The sequence below is a fragment of the Orcinus orca genome, chromosome 3, assembly GCF_937001465.1.
Source record: "Orcinus orca chromosome 3, mOrcOrc1.1, whole genome shotgun sequence".
Lineage (NCBI taxonomy): Eukaryota > Metazoa > Chordata > Mammalia > Artiodactyla > Delphinidae > Orcinus > Orcinus orca.
This window is the reverse complement of record NC_064561.1, coordinates 29,624,033-29,650,881: the sequence shown is the minus strand read 5'-3', so window position 1 is coordinate 29,650,881 and position 26,849 is coordinate 29,624,033. Positions and strand designations below refer to the sequence as shown.

Below are 26,849 nucleotides of genomic sequence, written 5' to 3'. Positions count from 1 at the left end.
TGACTTGTATGAAAGGACATTTCTCACAGATTCTGGGGGAAAAAAATGGAAAAAAAATAGAGAAGTTAAGTGTTTGTTCTTTAAGTTGGTAAGTGACCTGGAATCAGGAGTTTACTGCCTATATCTCTTTAATAAAAATCACCCTAAAACTGAGCCATGAAAATCCCCCGCCTTTATCCCAATCTCCATCTGACCCCCACACACTTGTCGGAGCTGCCAGTCATTTGACAGACACATGACTGCTTGGGGCAAAAGAAAGACTTGGCAGAGGGTAGGGTCTTCCCTCCAGGGATGGGGGGAGGGGGGGTGCACTGGCCAAAGACCAGAGACCACATCGAGGGGAGAGCATCTGCTAGCTGGAGGCCCAGCACTGAGATCCTAGCAGTGCCACACCCTGTTGCTCAGGGAAACTCCGCTCAGCCACTTGCACATCACGCTGCACTTACCAAATTCCTAGACTATCACCTTCCTGGTTTTCTAAACTTCCTGTAACACAAATGAACAGAGGCACCGCATGGAGGTTAGAAAGCACACATTCTGGCTTCTGAGTCCTCCTCCTTCAGTTCCCTGCTATGTGGAGTTGGGACCACTTAACCTATCTGTGCCTGTTTCCTCTGGGCAGATAAGGGTTAATAACTATGTAACAGAGCTTGGTCTGTGGAAGGTACCATATATACATCAGTTATCATCATCATCATGACCATCTACTTCTCAATCAGGAAAACAACGAGACACAAGTAATGTTCCACAGGTTTCAGTGAGAATAAACACATTGTGCGTGAAAGTGTCAAAATCATAAAGCATTATATGTGTAACTGTTAGGGTTAGAAGGACTTCTAAATACTTGTTATGGGTCAAACTGCATGCCCCCCAAAATTCATATATTGAAGCCCTAACTCCAAATATAACAAAAAGTGACTTTATTTGGAGACAGGGTCTTTACTAAGTAATCAAGTTGAAATGAGGCCATTAGGATGGATCCTAATCTAATAGGACTGGTGTCCTTATAAAAAGGGAAAATTTGGACACAGAGACAGACATGTGTAGAAGGAAGACAATGCAGAGAGACCCAGAGACAGCTGTCGTAAAGCCAAGAAATCCCTGAGGCCACCAGAAGCTAGAAGAGAGGCCTGGACCACATCCTCCCCTCAGAGTCCTCAAAAGGAACCAACCCTGCCAACACCTTGATTTTGGACTTTGGAAACTGAGACGATAAATTTCTGTTGTATAAGCCCCCCAGTCTGTGGTACAAAGTTACAGTAGCCCTAGAAAACTAATATACTACTCATTCCCTATTTTACAGATGAGAAGAGTAAGGCCCAAAGGAGTGCAATAGGGTACGAGGTCACATGGGCAGTTAATTCTGAGTCAGGACCAGAACCTAATATTTCCAGTCCCCAAAATACAACTCACTGTATTATAACGGGCTATGAGTAAAAAGAAGGAGGTGGCTTTAGATACCAAGACTTAAGCTGCTACTTCTAGCAAAAAGCTGCCAGCCAAGATTCCAGGACACGACAAACACCAAGGCAGTGGCCCGATTGCCCAGGCTGCACTCCAGGTCTGGAGTCACATGTATGGGTCAAAATCACCTTCTGAGTAAAGAAGGAAAGAGGGTCCAATTCCTCCTCTCTTGTACCTCTGAATGTCTGAGACTCGTCGGTGCACAAGAATTTGGGCAGCTTCTTATCACTCAGATTTAGGGATGGATGAAAGTGTTCAATATTTAGCAATGAAACCTGATATTTCTTGCTCCCCTGCTGCACCAATGCCCCTCTCAAATTTTGCTACCTGTCTGCACAGCTGCAAGCGTTCAGCAAGAGCTCTGACCCTGTCTGACTCTCTCCCTCCTTCCTCCCCTCCTCTCCATTAAGCAACAAGATAAATAACTTTTGTCTTGATTGCTCTTTTAATTCACAGGCTGAGGGAGAAATTATCATCTCTATGGAAGGGAAGCATGGTTAGCCAACCTGACCCTGCTGTCATCCTAGAAGCTGGGCATGTTGATTTATTTGTGTATAACCTTCTGTGTTCCCTGTCACTGGAACTGACTTCTTCCATTGGTCTAGCCCAGCCTACAGCATGGAGACACAGAATGAGACAGCTGGGGAAGGAAACCTGGATGTACTAATGAAGGGCTTTCTGCTGCAGAAGGGCGAATTCTTGTTGTCCAGTGCTTGGGGGTGTGATGTCAGGGCAGTGGGACATTTTCACAAGGCTGAAGAGCTGAGAGTGAAAATGCATTGGAGAGCCACGCGTTACTTACAAGACTCGGAGGTTCTTGAGTCCAGCGAAATCGGTCTTGGTGATCCTGGTGATGTTATTTCTGTCCAGGTCACTGCAATGGAGAACAAATGTGGGTCAGATTTTTGCAGGTTACACTTATGGTCTATTTAACCCAGACTGGCTTAAGCTGGAGGGATGTTGCTTGTTAAGGACAAGGCAATTCCCATGATTAATGATATTCCCTAGAGCATGTCCAACCAACCCCAAGGACATTGTATGGAATAAGCTAGCCATTATGTACACAGTAGAGCCCTGGTATGTTTAGCTGCCTGGCTTCTCTTGCCCCTTCTTCAGATAACAAATTTTTCTTTGGAAGCCCCCCTCCCCCAGCTCTTGGATCATATCATACAAGTGGGGCTGACTCCTCTCCCCAACTCTGGAGATGGGCACCTGATCTAGACCAGGCTTATAAGCATCTTCACTCCCTGTGACCACAGTAATTGTTTCAGGAGTACATACATGACTCAAATTCCCAACAGCTTTCGCTCCACTGGAGTTGCCAGAAGCTATCTAGTTACCATGAAGAGAGAATTTCCAGAGTCAGGAGATGAAAAGAGACTGGTTCTGGTGCTATGCTATGAGTAGCTGGATCCACCCATGCCTGATGCCAGAAACCTCTGTATTTTGAGAGTATGTGAGCCAGTCTATCCCATCTCCCTTATATTTTGTCCAAAATCAGTTTGAGTTGAATTTTCTATCACCTGAAACCAAAGGAATCTTGACCGACTTTGGTACCCACCTAGGTACTTGTCTATTTTCCAGCTAATCTGCAAACTCTCTGAGGGCAAAGACCATATCTCATTTAACTCCATAGCCCAACATAGTAGAACATGTGCCTGACAAGAGTAATCTCATACAACAGGTAAAAGACAGCTTCATGGATTAATCCCGCCCCAATTTGTAGGCTGAAGCTCCTGAAAATGGCCCTAAAGAGAAGAATTTGCCATGGAAGAGCTCAAAGCATTATGGTGGCGTTGGTGTCCAGGAGAAGGAGGCACCTTGGATGGTAGAAAACCAGAATTAGAGAAAACCAAAGTCAAGAAAGAACTTGTGAACAATCGTATAAATACTGTGTTCACTAAAGCTATCTACGAAGACGGGATACAAAAAAAAATCTTTTTAAAAAAGGACCATGAATAATATGTTACAGTTTTTAATAATGGAGGCTGAACAACTAATTCCTATTTACCATGTCTCCTCGATCAGAAACTTTTCAAGGTTTTGGCCAAGCTGGAGTTTAGCTTTGCTTCCTGCCAGAACATTTAGGTACTAAAAGGCCATTTTCCTAATGATGGACCCCCATCCACACGTTCACTACTTCTTTGGTTCTCCTACTCAGGTCCTCAAGTTGCCATCCTGTTATTATGCCTCAGAAAGACCTGTGAGTTCTCAAGTTGCATAAAATGAAAAGGGAAACAATTTTCAGATTCTAGCACTCTGTATAAAGAAAAATCAAATTGGAGGAGGGATTACTCTCCTGATTTCAAAAGTCATACTGAAATAAAAATCAAGTGAGTCCTGGAGCCCCCTCCCTGGGGAACCACCTCCCTTCGTCATCCAGTTTTCCTGTATCTAAAGTAACAGTCATTTAGGTTATTACAGAATATTGAGCAGAGTTCCTTGTGCTATACAGTAGGTCCCTGTTGGTTATCTATTTTAAATACAGTAGAGGATATATGTATATGTAGAGCTGATTCACTTTGTTATAAAGCAGAAACTAACACACCATTGTAAAGCAATTATACTCCAAAAAAGATGTTAAAAAAATAAATAAATAAATCCAGTAGTGTGAGTATGTAAATCCCAAACTCCCAAAAAATGTTAAAAAATACAGTAACAATCAAAGTTGTTTCTTTTTTTTTTTAACATCTTTATTGGGGTATAATTGCTTTACAATGGTGTGTTAGTTTCTGCTTTATAACAAAGTGAATCAGTTATATATATAAATATGTTCCCATTTCTCTTCCCTCCTGCCTCTCCCTCCCTATCCCACCCCTCTAGGTGGTCACAAAGCACCAAGCTGATCTCCCTGTGCTATGCGGCGGCTTCCCACTAGCTATCTACCTTACCGAAGTTGTTTCTTAACCGGCTTGTGCTGGAGAGAGGCAGCATTTAGACTTCTCAGACTAAGCTGAGGGCTGGTAAAGGAGAGCAAGAGTCACACGGGGAAATAATGAAAGCTGTTCACGCAAGGAGTGGACACCAGCACACAGACAGGAATCTGTGTGTGCTCATCATCACCCCGAGTTCCTTCTTACCCCCCATCTCAACTGGGATGGATGTCTGGGGACCGTGACAACTGAGAATATGACAATGCAACCAAGGGTTTAATCACCAGGGCACAGCGTGGTAACTCGGCAGCTTGCGTCAGCGGCTGCGGCACTGATATTTTCAATTAATATTTATTTATGAAGGGGCACAAAGTGTGCCGCTGAAATGCCGAGGACTTGGAGGCATGGGTTCGGGTGGGGACTGTGGGGTTGTCTCAGGCACAGAGTCAGTGTTTGGGAGGCTGAGCTTCAGAGGGAAGCAGCCATGAGCTTGAATGCCTGCCCTGCCACTTCCTGAGTGACTGATGGGCAGTTTGCTTCATCTCCAAGGCTCAGTTTCTCCAACACCCTCTAACTGACGGCGACAATCCTGACCTCAAGAGTTTTTACGAGGGTTAAATGAGATGACGACGCATACACAGTGCTTATCAGGCACTCGTTAAATAATCGTGGCAGCTACCGTTACTATAATTAGTTGAGTGACAGCACCAAGAGTGGTCCCCTTCTGCTGCCTCTCCGTGCAGTGTGTCTAGGACACCTATTTCCCTGGTATCTGGCTACAGAGAGAGGGTAGGGAGAGAGCTCTGTTGTCTGTCTGCCCCAAACCCCACCACCACCCCTGCCCAACGCGCACACTGCCAGGGAGGCCAGGGAGCATGTGGGTTTTGGGTGACACAGGTCAGGGTTCAAATCTCTGTCCCGCTCCCCACTCCTAGCTGTGTGAATCTGAGTCACTGACTTAAGTTCTCTGAGCTTCCATGCTTTACATAACCCTCTCCTGCTTGCAGACCTTGGTTTGGTGAGGACAGAGCCTGGATTGCCAACCTGCTTGGCTGAAAATGGGAACTAAGGAAACTGACACTGAGAAGAGGTTGCACCACCTCATGTGCCGTCCCTTCCCCAGCCCCGTCATCCCAGGCCAGGCTCCTTAGCCAGACTTCTCAGCCTTCAGCTCTGTCCTTTGAAGAAATCAGTCTACTTTAGCTCAGTATGAGCTCTGAACCATCTGCAGGCACGAATGATCCCATCTGGGGTGATGTTAGACGGGGAAGCCATTACAGCATCTAGATGGGGGTAGGGTGGGGAAGTGGGGCCGTTTCATCAATAAAACATGTCTACAAACAGTTCCTTTGACACACCTGTCCTCAAGAGGTGGAGTCTCTGCCCCTTTCCGCTGAGCCTGAGCAGGCCTTTGTGACTGCTTGGACAAAGAGGATTCTGGCAGAAGCGATGCTGCAGAACTTCTGAGGCTAGATTAGAAGAGGCAATAAGTGACCGTCTGGCTGCTTCTCAGAGCACTTGCATTGGAGCCCTGAGCTGCCACGTGAGGTCAGAAGACCTGAAATCCCCAATGGTAAGACCATGTGAGGGGACCAGAGAGAGAGAGAGAGAGAGAGAGAGAGAGAGAGAGAGAGAGAGGCACCTGAGGAGCCCCATCTGGTCCAGCCCTGGCTGTTTGAGTCTTCACAGCCTAGAGGTCAGGCGTATGAGTGCAGACGCCTTTGAGATTCCAGCCCCAGCTACCATCTGACTGTGACTTACGAGAAATTCTGAGCCAGATTGCCCAGCTGAACCACTCTTGAACTCCTGCCCACAGAAACCATGAGAGGCAATACTAAAGCGAGTGCATATCTTTAAGCCATTAAGTTTTGGAGTGATTCGTTTTGCAACAATAGAGAGATGGAAGAGAATGGAAGAGAAATATTTAATGTCTGAAGAGTTAATTTACCATGAACAGTAGAACTCCATTCATATGACTCTCAATGGCATGTCCTTTCTGAGGCTTGCCTGCCACTCTGGAGACCCTCAGTCCTGCCATTATGGCCAACGATGGCTCAGAGGGGCCAAGGATGGCTCAGAGGGGCACATGTCACTGTAGGGATGAGATGAGAACCGGCCCTTCTCTCAGGCTCTGAGAAGAAGAGACTGCATAATTAGGGTTGCCCATCCCCCTAAGTGGGGCTTAGGATGCCATGGGAATCACCATGGTATTATATTAGTGTTCACAAAATGTGGTTGCCATGCATTGAACACTGGGGCAGAGACTGGCAAGTTGTCCACCGCACCATTTTCCTTCTGTCCAGTGCACAGAGATAGACCACATTTCCCAGCTTCCCTTGCAGGGAGGTGCAACCATGTGACTGAGTTTCATCATTATTACATGAGCACAAGTAATATACGCCACCTTCAGGCCTGTTCCATAAAACTTCCTGCCCAATCCTACGTGGCAGATAGAAAGAGCCTGACTCGTTGAATGACTGCATGCAACTGAGATCTTCTTCCCCTATCTCCCCATTTACCCATATTAGACTCAGACATGTTCCAGAAATAACCCTTAAGTCACTGAAATTTGGGGACTATCTGTTATAGCACTCTACAGTGATGAATGCAGTGTCTTTGAGTCAGGAGCTTTCTAACCTTTTTCTTTTCCTTCTCTTTGCAATAGTTCTGAAAGGTAAGTATTACTACCTTCCTTCAACAGATAAAAAATACTGAAGATCAGCCTTAAAAAGATATTTGCTGGGCCCAAACTATGCACCAGGCACTGTACCAAAAACTTTATGTTTATTCTCTCTAATCCAGTCAGCAATCGTACGTAGTAGGTACCTTAATTATCCCATTTTTCACATGAGGAAGCACCCTAGCTTAGAAGATTGTATCGGTAAGTCAAATTGCCACGAGGTCATACAAGCAGTAAGTGGCAAGGTTGGGATTTGAAACCAAGCTCTTTGAATGCAGAGGCCATGTTTTTAACCATCACATCATGCTGCCCATCTCCAGCTAGGGTCTAAGCATATTCTACTATATCAGGGTAACCAATGACTGCCAGAAAAATGAATGAATAAATAAATAGAACAGAACAGAATAGAATTTACCATGATATGTCTTAAAGAAAGGGAAGGGATACTCCTAGTGGCTTTGCTGCTCCCCACTCCAGCCAAGTTGGTGCATTTTTTATCCCATCTCCCCTGTGAGATCTGGACCCGTACAAGCGCTGAGCCCCTCTGCAAACTCCAGGGGAAAGCGCTTTCTTGCTGTTTTTGCCCATGTCTGGTTTCTACCATGTTCCTCATCATCTACCACCTCGCTTTCATAAACAGGCATCACCATGGTAAACTCCTGCATTATTTTTCCCCATCACAATCAGCGAATCATACACCAGTGCTGTGACTTGGAGCTCTGCGGTATTTCCACATCTGTTTGACACCTTTGGTGGGGTGGGGAGGAAGTGCAATTCAGAACAACATTGGAAAAAATGAAACAAAAATGTTCTAGGGCGGACCACTGTCCTTATCTTGGCATGTGTATATTCAGCCTTCTTTTGATTCATTATCTGGCATCCTTGCAAAAATTTTTTTTGCCGTGGCACATTCAGGAAGGGCAAGGAGCAAAAAACAACCCGCAGTGAGGCAGCATGGGCTTGGAGAAAAGGGCTTCAACTATAAACTCAGAAGATGTGGATTTGAGTCTCCACTTTCTCACTCTTAGCTATGGGACTTTGAGAAAGTCACTTAACTTTATAGAGCCCCAGTTGTTGGTACTGTTGATGACACTTTTATAAAGTATGACCCAAAATACCAGATGCACGGGATTGCTATGAGGCTCAAGAGGTAAAGTATGTGAGGAAGTGCTTTCTAAACAGCACTGGGAGTGGTTAATTTTCACCCACAGCCAACAACTGGTAGGGAGAGGATGCAGAGGATAGATTAGCACTGGCTTCACAAAAGATGTTTATCTGTGATGGTGAAACATAGAGTTAGAGAATACACCATCAGTTCAGATCAGACTTTAAGACCACCTGCCCTCTGTATGACCAGTGTATACAGAGCGCCGCCTTCTGGGTTTCAGGAAAGAAGATAAGGTCTCAACATATGGTGAACTTGTAAGGGCTGCCCTACAACACAGTAGTCCCTAATGCAGGGGTATACAAGCGGAGATTAGTCGTTGACTCATGTTGAGCATGATGCCTAGGGGGCCCTTGCGACAGGCAGGAGGCTGGATTCACGACCCGTAAAGTCCTGACCATTTTGAGATCTCCAGTTCTCATATCTGGGGTCCCAGGCCAAGTGGGCTGAAAAATTATGGCTTGGTTCTTGCTGTCAGAGAGCTTGCAGTCTAGCTGAGGAGACGGACTAAGATTTACGAGATACTTAGAGAACGATGTAAGAACATGCAAAATCAAATGTTGAGAGATGTGGTCTACAGTCGGTGGGGAGTGGGCAGTCAGAGATCTGAGAGAGACGTCACAGCAGGAACTCAGGGAGAAGACCCCCTGGAGCGGATGGGAAGGAAGTGAGGGGGAGGGGTGACAGCAGGGGCCGCGCAGGGGTCACAGAGAAGTGGCGGGTCTGAGGAGGGGCCGGGCGGCAAGCCCCTGAACAAGCCTTCAGAGGGTGTGAAGCGCTCACATGAAGATCGCGTCGCCCGATTTGGGGAATCCCGCTCGGGAAAGGGCAGGAGGGGCCCGAATTAAGATGTCTCTTGCCTAGCCTAACCCCTTGTCTATCACCAGCAAAGAAGAGGTTCCAACCAAACCAGAAGAAGCTGGCAAGGGGGCTGTGGCCTCAGTTGCAGTTATTCACCTCTCTCCACGCTGGGAGGCTGACCTGAATGGACCACATTGCAAGGCTGGCTCCTGGGCCCTGTTGTCTTTGAGCTGGGCAGGAGCTGGGAGGAAGGGAGAAGAGGGAGGAAAGGCACTCACTCTCCCGGTTGCCACCCTGAGAGGTCACCCAGGTTAGCCAGTGTCGCCACCCAAGGTCACAGCTCCTCCTCATGACTGACGGCTTCCTGCCCCAGAACACTTGGCCTCCTCTCCTCTCTTCTGGTTTAGGCGACGGTAGCTCCATCGCCTCTAGTCCTGACGCGATTGAGCCCTGGTTCCCTGAGCCACACCCACACCTCTGAAATAGCCCCTTGTAAATCGACCCTCTTCAAATAACCCTAATTTGAGTTTTTCTACCTGTTCTCTATTTCTGACAGATTTACCATTCACTCATTCATTCATTCAACAAACATATCTTGACCATTAAGTTTCAGGTCCTGGACTAAATGCTGGGAACCAAGGGTAAACTGGCATCGTCTGTGTCCTTAAGGAACTCAAGAGTTTAGTGGGGAAGAAATAAACAAAGGGTCAAATACCACAGACTGTGGTAAGCATCCTACACTAGGGGCTCACAAACATTTTCTTTAAAGGGCCAGATAATAAATAAGTTAGATTCTGCTGGCCATATTTTCTATTGCAACATTTGACTTTGCTTCCTAGCATGAAAGCGGCCACAGACAATACACAATCTAATGGGTGTGGCCATGCTCCAATAAAACTTTATTTACAAAACAGGATGAAGGTTGGATTTGGCCTGGAGGCTACAGTGTGCAGACTCCTGCTCTAGACTGTGCCAGACAAACACAGGGCGGATAGGGGAGGGTGGGATGCATTGGGAGATTAGGTTTGGCATAAATACACTACCCATGTGTAAAGCAGATAGCTAGTGGGAACCTGTGGTATAGCACAGGGAGCTCAGCTCGGGTGCTCTGTGATGACCTAGATGGGTGGGATGGGGGGGGATGATGGGAAGGAGGCCCAAGAGGGAGGGGATATATGTATACGTACAGCTGATTCACTTCGTTGTACAGTAGAGACTAACACAACATTGTAAAGCAATTATACTCCGATTAAACAAAGAAAAAGCTTATGGGAGAGTATAGAGGAAGGAGTACTGAGTTATCCGGTTTTCAGGGTCAGGAGAGGCTTCCCTGAAAAAGTAACATTTTAATTGAGACCTCAAGAATGACTTGGCCATAGCCAGGTTGGTTGGCATGGGAATATGTGGGAGGGAGAAAAGAGGATTTCAATAAAAGAAACAGCATGTATAAAAACCCAGAGGCATTGCCTCAGGATAACCACGAGCAGATTTGTTTAGCTGTTACTTTTGGCATGTTGCAGGGGAAAGTGGGACATTCCTTCTTTCCCTCCTTCCTTCGTTACTTCCTTCCTCCCCCTCTCTCTCTCCTTCCCTTGCATCCTTCCTTTCTTCCTACAGCATGCCTTTATTAAACACCTACTCTGAGCCTGGCACTGTGCTCGTGGCTAGGGTATTGCACAACCCCCGAAAGAGTCCTTTCAGGAACTCTGTGATTCCCGCCATGGCCCCTGCTGTCACTTTTATTCTCTTGGAGAGTGTGGCAGACAACTTCTAGGGCAGCCTCCGGATCCCTGCTCCCTGGTGTCAGCACCTTTGTGTAATCCCCTCTCCTTGAGCGTGGGCAGGGCCTGATGGCTTGCTTCCTGCCGACGTAATACCGCAAAGGGGACAGGAGGTCACTGCTGTGGTTACATTACATATGACTGGAGTGCCTGCCTTGCTAGGGGACCCTTTCCCTTGACACCTGTGATGAAGTGAGCAGCATGTGAGGGAGGCCAGGCAGGCAAGGAACTGAGGGCAGCCTCCACAACAGCCTAGGAGAACCTAACGACAACCCGCCAGAGCCTGAAGCCCACAGTTCCAACGGGCTGCCAGGGGCTGACTTCTGCCAACAACCTCAAGAGTCTGGAAGTGGGTCCATCCCCAGCTGAGCCTTCAGATGAGACGACAGCCCCAAGCAACAGCTGAATTGCAGCTTTGGGAGACCCTGAAGCAGAGGCCCCCAGCTAACTGTGGGGTAATAAATGGGAGTTGTTTAAAGCTGCCAAGTTTGTGGTAAGACTGTTGAGCAGTCAGCGAAAACTAATACAGTGGGACACAGGCAACCACAAATAGATGGCGGAACTACAGGCTACAAGGAAATAACCAGGAAATCATGCCAGGGTGAGGTGACGAGAAGAAAGATGGGGGTGGGAAGAAGCAGGAGCGCTAGCAAAGGTGGCCAGGAGGGGCCTCTGTCAGGGGGAGAGATTTGGTCCAAGACTCAAACAAAAAGGAGGAGCCAGATGAGGGGACGGGCTGAAGGCAGAAATTTCCAAGTGGAAGAACAGAAACACAAAGACTTTCTGAATAGAGAAAGCACTTGAAGGGCCTAAGCAACAGAAAGGAGGTCCAGGTGACTGGATTGGAATGGCCCCAAATGGGACATAGAGGCAGGTGGCACCCAGACTGTGCAGCAGTCACGGGGCAGGCTTCAGGTCTTCAGCAATCAGAACCACGGGGGGCGGGGGGGGGGGGCGTCAAGCAGCGAAATGACTTAACAACCCTCAGCCTCTTTCCCTGACATCAAACCTGCTCCCTACAACCAGATGAATCTCCCCCAAATGCCAGCTTCTCTCCCAGTGCAAGAGCCCAGCAGCCGGTGGGTCTCATTGCTTCCAGCCTGCCTCGTTTAATTCTTTTCCTTTGTTTTTATTTTTGTTTTTTAACTTTTATTGGAGTATAGTTGAGTTACAATGTTGTGTTAGTTTCTGCTGTACGGCAAAATGAATCAGTTATACATATACATAGATCCACTCCTTTTTAGACTCTTTCCCCATATAGGCCATTACAGGGTATTGAGTTCCCTGTGCTATACAGTAGGTCCTTATTAGTTATCTATCTTATATATAGTGGTGTGTATATGTCAATTTCAATCTCCCAATTTATCCCTCCCCCTCCCACACCCCCCCGCCCCGCCCCGCTTTCACCCCTGGCAACCATAAGTTTGTTAATTCTTACTTCTTTTACTCCATAGACATTTACTGAGCACTCATCAGATCAGGAACGGTACTAGGCACTCCATCAACACCCATGTCCCTGCTATTTGCTGGCCTCGAAAGCCCTCAACATTCTCCCCTCATCCAAATCCTACTGTTCTGTTATGGGTTGAACTGTGTTCCCCCAAAAGAGAACGTTGAAGTCCTAACTCCCGGTACTTGTGAATGATTTTATTTGGAAATAGGGTCTTGGTTGACGTAATCAGGTTATAAGAGGCCATTAGGGTGGGCCCTAGTCCAATATGACTGGAGTCCTTAGAAGATGAAGAGACAGAGACACACAGAGAAGACATGTGATGACAGAGGCAGAGACTGGAGTGATGAAGCTACAAGCCAAGGACCACCAAGGATTGCCAGCCACCACCCAGAGCTGGGAAAAGGCAAGGAAGGACTCTGCCTACAGACTTCAGAGCGAGCACAGCCCTACCAATTCCTCAATCTCAGACTTTCGCCTGCACGACTGTGACAGAATATATTTCTGTCGTTTGAAGCCACCAGTCTGTGGCATTTTGTTACAGCAGCTCCAGGAAACCGATACACCCTCATTCCAGGCTTGGTGAAGCCTGCCACTCCTGCTCTCTGCAGGGCTCCCAGCCTCTCCATCCTACGCTGATCTGTCCCTGCCCTGAACTTCTGCATCATTTAGCCTCTGCACAATTCATTCTGGTCTTTCGTCACATTTCCCTCCACCTCGTATGTTGCTGCCTGTTTCCTGTGTGTTTGCCTCCTCTCCCAAAGGAACACAAAGCTCCGTGGGAGCCGAGACCACAGACTCTACTCCGCCCCCCTTCCGCCCCAGACACCTCGAGTGAAATGAGGCCCCTTGGAGACGCTCGGAGAAATGTACACTAGTTTTCTTTGGATCCCGGGGTGAAGAGTTTTCACATTTTGCTCATTAGTATTGTCAATGTTTTCCACAGTAAATCTGTATTACTAATACACCCCCTTTTCCCTCTGGAAAAAAAGAAACACTGAAAAAAGTGGTCCAGTTGAAATAAGACACTCCTCATAGCTAAAGTGACCAGCAGAACTAAAGCCATTCAAGACCCTGGAAATCTGGCCAAAGGAAAACATTCCTTGATGAGTCCAAGGACAGTTCTTAGGAGCTGCTCAGACTGCCCTGTCCTAATGGGTGTCTTTCTTTGCTCCCTCTCCCAGCCCCAAGGGACCTAATGTCATCCATGCATCTTCCCCGATGGAAGAGAGAAAACAGCATGTGTTCAAGAACTGTCAAATTACCATCCCACCAGGTCACGGACAGCAGTGTGTCCCCGCGGATCAGCCATCACAGAGCCCTTACCTCCTGCCTTACCTCTCCCGACTAGCACAACAGGAGGTATCATTCAATTATTCTGCGACTTTTATACTTCATTCTCATCATAACCACATACAAGTTTAAAAACACAGACAGGCAGTCGGGAGAGAAAGGACTGAATTCGATTTAAAAAACTAGCTTCACACTACCTCAGTTGTTTGGGAACTAAGCCTCCCTGGGCTAAATGTCTGGCTTGGCAACACTCTTGCATATATAATTTTACACCTGCAAAAGTTTGCAGCCAGCGCCGTGCAGACAGCTACCTGCAGGGAGGAGAACGGGCCAGACAGAGGGGCAGCCTGGATGCTCGTATGCAGTGGAGGATGTGGTGGAAGTGAGGGTCTGTGGGAAGGAGGCTCCAGTCTTCCTCTCCTTGAAGCAGGAGACCCCTGTCTTGCTCTGTTCAGCTTCATCCTCCAGCAGGAAGAGGCACACCTGGGGCATATCCAGCTCTTTGCTGGAGACAGTAGAGTAGAAGTTGCAAATGGATAGCCCACGGGCCAATTCTGGCCCACAGAGTTGTTTAGTCTGGTCCTCAGCATGACTTTAACATTTGTAACTCAACTGCCAATTTGGGAGCACTTCACATACAAATCTGCAATTCTGGTTTATCTCCCCCAAATCAGGTGATGTGACAACCCTGGGCCTTCATGGCCACTGGAAACTGGAGCTAAGAGGCAACAGCCCATTTTGCTCTGGTATTCATCAGTCCCATTCATCTGCTTCCCTCACCTACATCACCTGCCTGTTCCCTACCGGCATGTGAGTTTGAGATCCCTACTCCACAGCCTAATGCTTAAGAAAGCAGGCCCTGGAATCAAACAGTCTCAGCTCAAATCTTACCAGAGAGCAGTGCGATTTCAGGCAAGCCACTTAACCCACCCCTAAGCTTCTGTTGCCTCATCTGTAAAATGGATATAATACCAGTAGTACCCCGCTCCTAGGATGTTGTGGGGATTCAATGAGATGATAAAGTGATTCTACCACAGGGCTGGTGACACAGTAAGTACTCAATAAGTAGCCATTACCACCAATTTGATGATTATTATTCACGCAAAACGTGAGCACAAGTAAGATGTAGAAAGGGCGGGTGGGACCTTGGTGCTTAACTAACCTAGAAGAGGCACCTGGTCTTCCCCTGATTTTCCTAGTCTACCCAGACACATCATCCTTCCCTAAAGCATCTTGAGATCCAAAGCGGATGTCCATATTTCATGTATAGCAGTGAATGTGGACACCAGTTAGAGCCAGAGTGACCATATCGTTTATCATACAAACTTGAATGCTTTTGTGAATCAAAGGGGATGCCATTAACAATAATATCAAGAAAACAGGAAAAAGCTGGGACTATCCTGAGCAAATCAACATAAGGTGCATACTCGCTAGAGCCACAAAATACCCATGACAGAGGCGGGAGACAAAGGAAGTGCTCACGAGGGGGCCTGGTTGCCCACCATGTTGTTGTTCTGAAGGAGCCCCCCCCTTCTAGTCCACTTGGGCCACTGACCAAAGTCTATGTTATTTGCACGACGCGTCGTGGTTAAGTGTCATTCTCTGAACGATGCACGTCTCCAAGCCTGACCAGCTACAGAATACACACACGATTCACTTTTAACATAGGTTCAGTAATCGCTTTAAGAAAACAGGAAGGAGCAGCCCAAGGAATGCAATGATTGCTCCACGAATATAAACACGGATTGCATTGGAACAGACTACATACTTTGTATAAACATTAATAAAGTGAGTTCAGGCCGAGCTGTGACTTTAAAGGAAACTCTTCCCCATAAACATGTCCTGCCATGCCCTAATAACTCTTTAATTTGATGCACATTTGGGGAGGATGACGCGAAGTAATCATAGAATAATGTTAAGTTCTGTTGTGAAGCTGGAGTGGTGGCGGGGGTGAGGGGGATTGTGATGCAACCTGGACCTAACGTGCTAAACCAGAGAGTTGGCTCCGTTGCTCATTTCACACATGGAGGGAATTTGCTGAGTGACACGTAGGAAATCAGAGACAGGTCTTTGCAGGTTCAGCACAAGAAAATTCTGGGTGTCATCTGATGGCGCTGTATAAGACTCCTGGCTAGTGGATTTCTGGCCTAATCTCTCTTGCTGGAGACAGCAAAAGTGGCTTCCACTTGTATGTGGACTCTCTACTTCCTAGACGGGGCTCTTCAAATTTCAACTAGACTCTCAGCTCCTTAAGAGCAGAGAACACTTGTTGCACACCTGGGCACCACCCACAGGGCTGACACGGCCCCAGGCCCCTGCGAGAAGGCGGAATGACACATAGTCACTGATGACAACCAGACCAGAAGCTGCAGCACTGGGGCTCACAACCTGGTTCCATAATGTAGTTCCAAATTGGGTAGTTTGGGTAAGCCACTCTTCTCATCTGCAAAATGGGTTAATAGCACTCGCTGAGCCTCAGAGGGCTTCTGAGACAATTAAATGAGGTACTGTAAGAGAGAGGACTTTATAAATTAAAAAAGAGCTGTACAAATGTAGGAAATTATTCTTGCTAGGAAATAATAACAACAACAACAGTAACACAGTTTTACCATGCACTGAGATCTTACCATGTATCAGGCACTACTCATCTCCTTTGAGTCCTCACAGCAATCCTATGAGGCAGATACTATCATTAACCCCATTTCACAGGCAACAGGTCCTGAGAGGCTAAGTAACTTGCCCTCAGTTAATGTCTTCTAAGTATTATCTACAGGGTAACAAGACTGGGGGACAGAGCTGGATTGTTGGGGCTCCGTGCTCCTTGTTCCTGTATCTCTCAGGGAATTGAAGCAACGGAATCTGTCTACTTTATTACAAGCAACTAGAGAGCAAGGGCTGGGTGGGAGTCCTGTCCACGACTCCAGAACCCAGCAAAGAACTGAGGAGTTAAGGCTTTCAGATCAAATGGATGCAGTTTCCCCCCTCTCCCAGACAATCTTAGATGTATACCAACTCTCGGCATCCATTCCCAGCAGCATTTGGCCAAACACAAAGCTGATTTGACTTTCATCCAGATACGTGGCACATGGTCCCTCAACCCATCAAGGTTCTCCACCTCCACCAAGATGAGAGGCCTCAGCCCTGTAGCTGGCTGCCTGGAAGTGTAGCCCAAATAGCCAATCCATCCAGGCAGGTTCCCCTCACCCACCAGGCTCGTTCCAAGCACCGTGCCTTTGCTCGGGGAAGTCTCCCATCCGTCATGCCCTCTCCCATGAGCCAGAATGAACTGCAGCCGTTGGAAGCTTGACTGTGGAGAGAGGACCTACTTTAGTAGCATGTTGAAGAGGAGCTGGAAAGGAAGGGAATGTCTTTACAGTGAGACACTGGGCCCTGGATGGGCCCACCAACGCCCATGCGGGCAGGAGCCACTCACCCCCATCTGGTGCTGATAAAATGCCAAGGGGCAGGAATTAGGCAGGGATTGAGAAGGGCCGATCTGATCCTCCAACCAGTCCTGCACATCCAGGCCCAAGGAAGGCAAACCTCCCTTTCATCATTCGTGAAACCATATCTTGCTTATTATTATGACAATTTAAAAAACTTCTCTGATTATTCCTTCGAGAATCCAATTTGTTTCCTTTGTAAAGAGGAAACAATCCTCTTCTCAGTTTGGGAGGTGGGGACATTCCATTTATCTTCGGGGAAAATCTGTTTCCTATTACAAATCATTCTCTTTAGGTCTCTTTGCGAAGAATAAATCCCTCCACTTTATGTAGAAAAAAAATTCTCTCTTCACTCTCCTACAAACATCCAGGAAGGGAGGCTCCTGCCCTCTTCTTGGCCATTGTGACAATGACTGCATTTCCACCCCTTGCTTTCAGAAACTTTTTACTCATGCTCTGAAAATCAGCGGTATCCCTGAGTCATCGAGCGTACCTGGGAAAGCTTACCATGGAGTCATTCATTCAGTCATTATTTGCAGATGGAGACAGAGTCAGGACTGAGCGAGATCCTGGGGAGGCACAGGCTATAATCAATCTGTAACCCTCCACGTCCCTGCCCTCTAGGACAGATGTCCCACAGGCCAAATGGAGCCTTCAACCTGTTTTTGTTATGGCCCATGAGCTAAGAATGGCTTTTATATTTTTAAATAGTTGGAAAAAATCAAAAGAAGAATAATATTTCATGACATAAAAATTATATGAAATTCAAATTTCAGAACCCATAAATATAGTTTTCCTGGAACACAGCCTGCTCATCTGTTTATAGATGGTCTATGGCTGTTCTCGCACTATACGGACAGTTGAGTATAGTTGCAGCTGGGACTGTATGGTCCCCAGAGCCTAAATATTTACTATGTGGTCTTTTACAGAAAATGTTTGCTGACCTCTGATCTAGGAACTTGTATAGTCCAGTAGGGTCGAAAACAAGGAAATGGCAGTGTTATGACTGAATGTTTGTGCCCCTCAAAAAAAATTTCATACATTGAAGCCCTAGCCCCCAGTGTGATGGTATTTGCAGGTGGGGCATTTGGGAGGTAAATAGGTTTAGATGAGGTCACACAGGTGGAGCCCCATGATGGGATTAGTGCCCTTAGAAGAAGAGGAAGAGGGACTTACCTGGTGGCACAGTGGTTAAGAAACCGCCTGCCAATGCAGGGGATGTGGGTTCGATCCCTTGGCTGGGAAGATCCCACGTGCCACGGAACAACTAAGCCCGTGAGCCACAACTACTGAAGCCCGTGCACCTAGAGTCTGTGCTCCGCAACAAGAGAAGCCACTGCAATGAAAACCCGCGCACCGCTATGAAGAGTAGTCCCCCCTCGCCACAACTAAAGAAAGCCCGGGCACAGCAACGAAGACCCTACACAGCCAAAAAAAAAAAGAAGAAGAAAAGGAAGAGACACCAGAGCACCCTCTCCACTATGGGAGGACATAGAGAGAAGGTGTCCATCTGCAAGCCAGGAAGAGAGCCCTCACCACGCTGGCTTTGATCTTGGATTTCTAGCCTCCACAACTACGAGAAATCAATGCTGTTTAAGGCACCCAGTCTGTGGTATTTTGTTATAGCAGCCCGAACTCAGACAGACAGTAATCACAATAACAAGAATAAAAACCACAAAATATTAACACGGAAGGTGCTGCATAATCGTTCAGTGTGGGCACTGGGATCATACTGACACTTACTCTGCACTTGGTACACTGACCTAGCAACACGGCTCTGGAGAAGTAACTTAAACTGTCTGTGCCTCCACTTCCTTGTCTGTAGAATGGAGCTAATCACAGTGTCCTCCTCCTTGGGCTGGGTCGAGAATTAAGCAAGTTTATTCATGTCAAGAGGCTAGAACAATGTCTAGCCCAGAGGTGCTCAATATCTCTTTGCTCTTATTATTACCAGTTCCATGTCTTACACAACGCCAGGGGGAGTTGTTCAAGACCATACAGTTAGAATGGCACCCCTGGAACATATAATGTGCACAGTGACCCAAGAGTTCAGCAACATGGTTGCCCTGATTATAGCTAATATGATAACGACGGCTGCACAGAGTTGGGAGAAAGAGGGGGAGCAAATACTCCATTCCAGACGGAGGAGGCAGGTCCCATGTATTTTTACTGCCACATCATTCACTCTTCCATTACGAAAGACACCCAAGATGACAATGTCACATGAGCTGCAGGGGCCTCCAGCCCAGACTCTCAACCTCTATGCCTGTCTTTCTCCCAGCCCACAGCCCCTGCTTGGTCATCCTGGGGCGGGTCCCCAACACCCATTCCTGCTATGACACCTTGCTTCTGATCCCTCAAACTCTCGGGCTATGGGCTATTTTAAGCCCAAATTAAAGACTCCTCTCTCCTGAATGGCTGCAATTTCAGTCTGTGGTTTGTTCACTGTGACGTGGCTTGGGGCCATGGTGTCGGTACGTGAGGTGCTTCAAGGGGGTAAACTATTCTAAGAAGGAGGCAAGGGACTTTGCAGGAACCGTCTGACTGCAACCCACTCTCCGTGGAAAACACAAGCACATGGATGGACAAATAAGAAGAAAACAATGGGAGAGTCCCATATATCTGGATAAGGAAGCTGAAAACAGCACTACATAAGAAGCAAGAAAGGCTTGGAAGCTATGGAAGGCTTCAGACCCCAGAGAAAAGGATTTGTCACTCTAATTCCATGAGCTCAAGTCTGTGTTTCTTCGTCAGTCTCTCGTAAGAAAGATCTCTGAGCCTGATACAGGCCTTTCGATCTACAGCAACCTTTCCATAGATTTTATGGCACATGGGGTAGAGGTCGGGAAGCTGAGACCACAGGCAAAGCTTCCAGGGCCACCCCCTGGGGGATCTGGGTCTGAATCTGGTGGTGGGCAAATGAGCACAGTGCTGGTGAAAGCAGGCAGGTGAGCACAGAGGGAAACCAGAAGGAAACTGGGTGGGAGCAGGGCAGAAGCCCACCAAGCTCCCCAAGTCAACATTCTCTGTCTAAGCTGGAGGACGCACAGACAAGAGCAATCAGGGCCCCACTCTGTGCCTGCCTCCTCCTGTTCCTAAAGGGACAGATGAGCCTTCCAGTCATACCTGGAGGGCAGAGTCACCGCAGTTTCTTCCCTGGTCCCATTTGCAGCCTCTTCAGAAGCCTCCACACTAACCCACTGGCCCAGGTCAGTTCCCGACTTGGCCAGTTGCATTCTGCAGGCTTCCCCAGATGCTCAGTCAGCATGGGCTCCTTAAGCAGCCTCTGCAGATGAAGCCAGCTCCAGAAGAGAACATCTCCAGAATCCTGAGTCCATCCTGGGCTTTGGGTTTCCAGACCCTCACACAGACATGAGGGAGCCTGTGGCCCTTTAGCTGAGTGCTCACACCTTAAGTGGCTAGAAGAAGGTGTGACACTGGCTGCCCACCACTAAGTCCCACTGTACAGACCCTGTTCCGCTTGCTTGGCAGTGAGAGTTTTTTAAAAACGCCCTTTTGGGGCTTCCCTGGTGGCGCAGTGGTTGAGAGTCCGCCTGCCGATGCAGGGGACGCGGGTTCGTGCCCCGGACTGGGAAGATCCAACGTGCCGCAGAGTGGAGCGGCGGGGCCCGTGAGCCGTGGCCGCTGAGCCTGCGCATCCGGAGCCTGTGCTCCGCAACGGGAGAGGCCACAACAGTAAGAGGCCCGCGTACCGCAAAAAAAAAAACAAAACGCCCTTTTGATGCAGACGTAGAGAATGGACTTGAGGACATGGGGAGGGGGAAGGGTAAGCTGGTATGAAGTGAGAGCGTGGCATTGACATACATACACTACCAAATGTAAAATAGATAGCTAGTGGGAAGCAGCCGCACAGCACAGGGAGATCAGCTCGGTGCTTTGTGACCACCTAGAAGGGTGGGATAGGGAGGGTGGGAGGGAGGGAGACACAAGAGGGAAGAGATATGGGGATATATGTATAGCTGATTCACTTTGTTATAAAGCAGAAACTAACACACCACTGTAAAGCAATTATACTCCAATAAAGATGTTAAAAAATAAATAAAAATAAAAATTTTAAATGCCTTTTGGCTGGGCATGAGTTCCCCAGTTCACTTACGGCCCCTATTGGCCCCCATCACTCCCCGTGGCTTCACAGGCAGCCCAACTTACCCATTTATACAATCTCCCTGGCCCAAGGAGGTCACTGGATTTGCTTCCAGACTCCGCAATGACTAAATGCTTTCCTACCTAGTGTGAAAGCTCCGGCGCCCAGCACACTGCGTTACTCAAGACTACCTCTCCGACAACAGCGGGTGATTTGAACGTAGTGGTGTGACGGCGTCTCCTACACACAGCTTCTGAGACCACGTGAGGAGAGAGAAAGGAAGGGGAGGGAATGAGAATTACTCACCCAACCATCATTCCAGGAGACTTGATCCTGCCGGGCTACCGAAGCGTACCCCAGCGGCTCAGGGACAAACTGATGGAGATGGCTGTAGGTGAGCCAAACGCTGGCTCCAATAAAATTGAGAACAGCTGGCCCTTCTGAATCCCCTGGTCCCTGGGGACCCGGGCTGAGTGCACGCCAATAAGCACCAGCCCTTTCCCCTTTTCCTTCTTGTCATGCCTAATTACACCAGGATTGTGCTGAGTCAAGCAACCTGCTGGGGTGGGGGCCCAGGCGTGACCTTTCCCATTGCTCTCAGCCAGCGCGTGGGGCTCAAGTAGCCGTGTGCATTTCCACCAAGAAACCCAAGAATAAACTCAGCGCCGAAGCGCACGGTGCCAAACGCTAAGCCCCCCACCTCAGCCCCTGGGAGGACGGCCCCTTCTGAACCGAGGGAACAAAAGGGCCTTCCAATAGCCACACCACCTGCATTCAGCCCACCACCTCCTGCCCTCAGCCTTGAAACAGAGCCCCCTTGGCCAAGGAACATGGCGACCAGCAGTCAGCCAAAGGCGGCCCCAGGAAAGGGAAGCAGGCATGCTCGATGCCCTCAAGGACCCTCCTGGCCTGGCCAAGCTTTTACCCAAGGCTTGATTTCCAATCCCTGCACCCTCATCCTAGAGCCAGAGATGCCCACTGTGCACCACTCAATAAGGAATGTCCGGCCTCACCCTTCTCTACATGTGCACCCACAAGCAGGTACATGCATAGCCCTCTGTAATGACCCAGAGAAAACCATGCAGCCAAGTGCTCTAGGTCAGGGTTCCCAACGTTGGCTGCATATTAGAATCACCTGGGGGAGCGTTACAAGTCTTGCTTCCCAGGCCACGCTTCAGAGCAATGAAATCAGAATCTCCAGGGGTAGGTATCAGGCATACATGTTGTTTTAAAGCACCCCAGATTCCAGTGTGCAGCTAGGGTTAAGAATCATTGCTGTAGGTGAACTGAAAGCCCTGGAAAATTCCATCCACCAACCTATGCTTTGAGGCTGAGCTCCCAAGCTGGAACTGAGCTCAAGGTAGCAGGCAGACCCTCAGGCTATTGGCCACAAAGCCACAGAGACTGGTGATATTCATTCAACAAACATTACTAAGCACCAACAATACACTAGGCCCTCTTCTAGGGATCTAGAGATTGTTTCAAGAGGTATACTCCCAGAGTTCAATTGGCTTGCTATTTGGGTCTTAAAGAGGTTGGTCTCTGAATTACCAACCAACAAGCCAACATTTATTTACCAAACGCCCAGTGTGTGCAAGGTTCTGCGAAAGGTGCTAAAAAGTATAAGGTGAAATTCCTGATCCCTGGGCGTTTAAATCCTAAATGGCAAAGCCTAAGAATTTGCACATTTAGAAATAAAAACACAACATGGTATAAAAGGAAAAATGAAAGTGCGATTGAACAATTCAAAATAACAAATACATACCAAGCAGCAACTCTGTGCCAGGCACTGTGTAATGCTAGAGGAAAAACAAAGACAGGATCCCTGTCCTGAAAGAATCTGGACTAGAGCAGTGGTTCCCAAAGTGGGGTCCCCCAGCTAGGGGCATCGGCATTACCTGGGGACTTGTTAGAAAGGCACATTCTTGGGCTTCATCCCAACCTACTGAATCAGAAGCTCTGGGGACGAGGCCCGTCAATCTGTGTTTTAACAAGCCCTCCAGGTGATTCTGATGCCTGTTCAACTGGAAGACTAATTAATGCTATAGGAGTAGGAAAAGGAAAGACATCTTTTTGGGTCTAGAGTTGATGAGGGCCTTGAAGGATTTGAATCCTGGCTCTGACATAATCTGGGAACCTTAAGCAACCGCTTTAACCTCCTTAGGGCCTTTGTTTCATCAACTGTGAAGCAGTAATAGGCAGCAAGTGGTAACAAGGTCTACCATATAGAGTTGTATGAAGATGACATTGGACAATGTGTGAAAGTCACCAGGACGGTGCCTGCGGCCTAGTAAGTACTCAGTAAAGGATCTCCAGCACTAGCAGTCATGATACAAAGGAGCTGGTCAGCAAAATGAATGCTGACGGAATAAATGAAAGAATGAACTAATTAATGCATGATTGATGGGGACTGAGTTTGGCAAGCTTGGAAAAGCAACAAAGAACGGGGACTCCGTTCAATGGGCAAATGGGGAGATGTTCAAGACAGGACAAGGGCTTCTGAGACTGAGTGGTCAGAACACATGGCAGACCTTGAGACCAGCATCTCCCTGGCTCACCCTCCAAAGTGACCCCAAGGAAGGCTTTTGTGCCCCAGCAGCTTGTGCGCTGCTTATGCACTTGGGCTCTGGAGTCAGATGTCTGGGTTCAAGTACTTACCGGTTGAGTGGTCTTGGGTGAGTCATTTAACCTCAGTAAACCTCAGTTTTCTCTTCTAAAGATGGGTATAATAATAGTACCAACATTACAGAGTTGGGGTGAGAATGGAACATGATAATGCGTATAAAGCAGCTTGGTGCTTTAAATACAGCCAGTGACCTCTAAACATTAGCTCTTTGTATCATGGCACACAGCTGGGTGCTGTCGTGACCTCTGCTACACTATGGCTGCCTGGGATTTGTCAAGCAGAGCGGCAGCTGTACGCTCTAGCGCAAGATCCAAAGACACAACATGGCTGTAGGTTTCCTCATAAGAGCAACAACTGCCACGGAGTGGGCAGCTGCCTCCTTGCAGGTGGTGTGCAGGGGCTTCTCATGTACAGGTGCTGTACACATGAGCCCTGGGTCGTAAGTATCACTGTGCCCATTTTGCAGATGAGGAAACTGAAGTTTAGTGACTTATCAAAGTTATACGACTATCAAGTATCAAAGCCTGGATTCAATTTAGCCCTAATTCCAAACCCCACGGACTTTGTATTACCACGAAATCATCCCCAGATTTCCCCCAGAGGCTGCCTAAAGACCTTGCCAAATGGGATTCGCCCAGTGGCAGTGCCAGAGGGCTAGGCTCTTTCATGGTGCCACTGTGTCACACAACACATCAGAAGGGGATAGGGTTCAGAACTCTGAGTCTGGAAGAGGGAAGTCATAGGTGGGCCGAGGACAGGATGTGGTGGACCCTGCAGGACATCAGGCTCTTGGATTCTAAGACTGCTCCCTGTTGGCTAATAACGATTGTTTGTATACTGTATGTCTGTGTATCTGTGTGTGTTGGTGGGGGGGAGGGGTGTTAGAGGGGAGGGGAGGCAAAGACTTTCCTTCCCAATCCAAAAATGGTTACCTAAGCCTGAACACGAGGGAGAACAACTGACCGCAACACACAATTCACATCAGCTTTTAGAAACCATTTCCTTCTAAAAGAAGCATTCCAGCCTATGAAACAACACAGGAAGACGAATCCCTTTTATCTCCTCCCAGGTTTATTTCCTTAAATGTCAAATTATGGCCTTCTTTCTTCTTCCCCCAGATACCAGCTGTGACTCCGCTAACGGTCAAGGGGCTCTTCCTGAGGATTCAAACTGTGCCATGAACGAATGGAGAGAAGTATGGTTGGCCTCCTGTCGTCCCTTGAGAGCTTCTAGCAAAGATTCCTGGAGTCCAATACCAACTTCATCCTCTTATCCCCTTTGGTCCAAAGAGCTGCCTGGATGCTCTCAACCAGAACAAAGAGGACACAGCCTGGTTGGGATTCTGAATTTTTATAACAATTACTAACAATTCACGCTCCCTCAAACCTTACAGTTACCTGCAACGGGCCATGTTACCTTCAGCTGACCCCACCCGCCAAAAATACCACTGAATTTTCATATGTATCATCTTGGTGTTCCACAGTTGCCATGGCAGTAAAATTTACACTCAACAGCCTCACTGCCATTTCCGACTACAAATGGAATTAGTCTGTTCCCAGTTTGGTTCAGCAAAAAAAGAAATATGCATCTACTATATGCCAGGCCCTATGCGAGGCATAATGCCCCGGGTGCTGAGGGGAATAAGAAAGGGATTTCTACAAGATGTTACTCCTCTACAAAGCAGACTTTTTCTTTCTCTTGTGATGAGATTATGTTCATTAAATTGCAGTAAAATATATATAAAATTTACCATTTTAACCACTGTTAAGTACACAGTTCAGTGGCATTAAGTACATTTACAATGTTGCACAACCATCATCACCATTATTTCCAATCTTTTTCGTCCACCCAAACAGACACTCTATACCCATTAAGCACTAACTCCCTATTCTCCACTCCCACTAGCCTCTACTAACCTCTAATCTACTTTCTGTCTCTAAAAATTTGCCTATTCCGGACATTTCACATAAGTGGAATCACATGATATTTGTCCTTTCGTGTCTGACTGATTTTGCTTAACACAATGTTTTCAAGGCTCATCCTGGTCATAGCATGTATCAGAACTCCATTCCTTTTTAAGGGTGAATAACATTCCATTGTACGTACATATCTCATCTGTTGATGGACACTTGGGTTATTTCCACCTTTTGGCTATTGTGAATAATGCTGCAATACTGACATACAAGTACCTGTTTGAGTCCCTGCTTTCACTTCTTTTTGAGTATAAACTTCCTCCAAAGTAAGTGGAATTGCTAGATCATACGGCAGCTCTGTGCTTAACTTTTTGAGGACTCGCCATACTGCTTTACACAGAGGGTGCACCATTTTACATTGCATTCTCATTTCTCCACATCCTTGCCAATACTTAATTTCTGACTTCTTGGTTTTTGTTTTATTGTTTCGATTATAACCATCATAGTAGGTTGTTTTTCGTAAGAGAAAACTGGCGAGATAAGAAATGGTTTGTTCACCGGAACAGCACAGGCGCACATGGGTGCACTCAGCACAGCTTTGTTGAATGAATGAGTGAATGAATGAATGGGCTCTCCTGGTAATAGTACTGTGTTACTCCCTTGAACCTGTACAACTCTTCCTTTGATGGAATTTGGAACTGGCACAAGGAAGTCCGGCTCCACAAAGGAGACCCAGGCAGCAACTGAGACCACAAGTATCTCAGAGCTTTAATTCAGGGACCATCGGCACCATCTTTCTGCAATGGTTTTCCACGTCTAGGAATCAGTAAAACCTGCTGCTTTAGAATCAGGGGAGCCCACTTGGTGGAAACTCAAAAGTAAGAAGACTCTAAGCTATAGAGCGGGGTGGTTAAGAAATCAAAGCTATGGGTCAGACTGGCCTGAATTATGGCTCTACCACTGGCACATGTGTCAACATGGCAAACTATCCTCTGTGCCTCAATTCAGACCTAATCCTATTCTTGTAAGGATTAAATGAAACAATAAGAAACACTTTGCACAGTGCCTGACGCAACGTGAGGTCTCAATCAAAGTCAGCTTTCATTATTACTATGAAGCTCCAGTACCAGTGCACAGACCCAAACACCCCCACCCCCTCAGGTACTTCCTCTGATCCCCAAGACCCCTGGGGAAACAGAAGGGGCTCCCTCCAGGATGAGGGCAGACTTAGTCTCCTGATGATTTTCCAGACTGA

At 47.5% G+C, this 26,849-nt stretch overlaps 1 protein-coding gene across 1 annotated transcript in view; it reads right to left on the bottom strand.

The window, feature by feature from the left end:
- SLIT3 (slit guidance ligand 3) overlaps positions 1-26,849 on the bottom strand; it is a 611,310-nt gene that overhangs the window by 564,119 nt on the left and 20,342 nt on the right. The window contains exon 2 of the mRNA XM_004271979.2: positions 2,267-2,338. Within this exon, the coding sequence (XP_004272027.2) occupies positions 2,267-2,338 (72 nt within the window). The remainder of the gene's footprint in view (positions 1-2,266; positions 2,339-26,849) is intronic.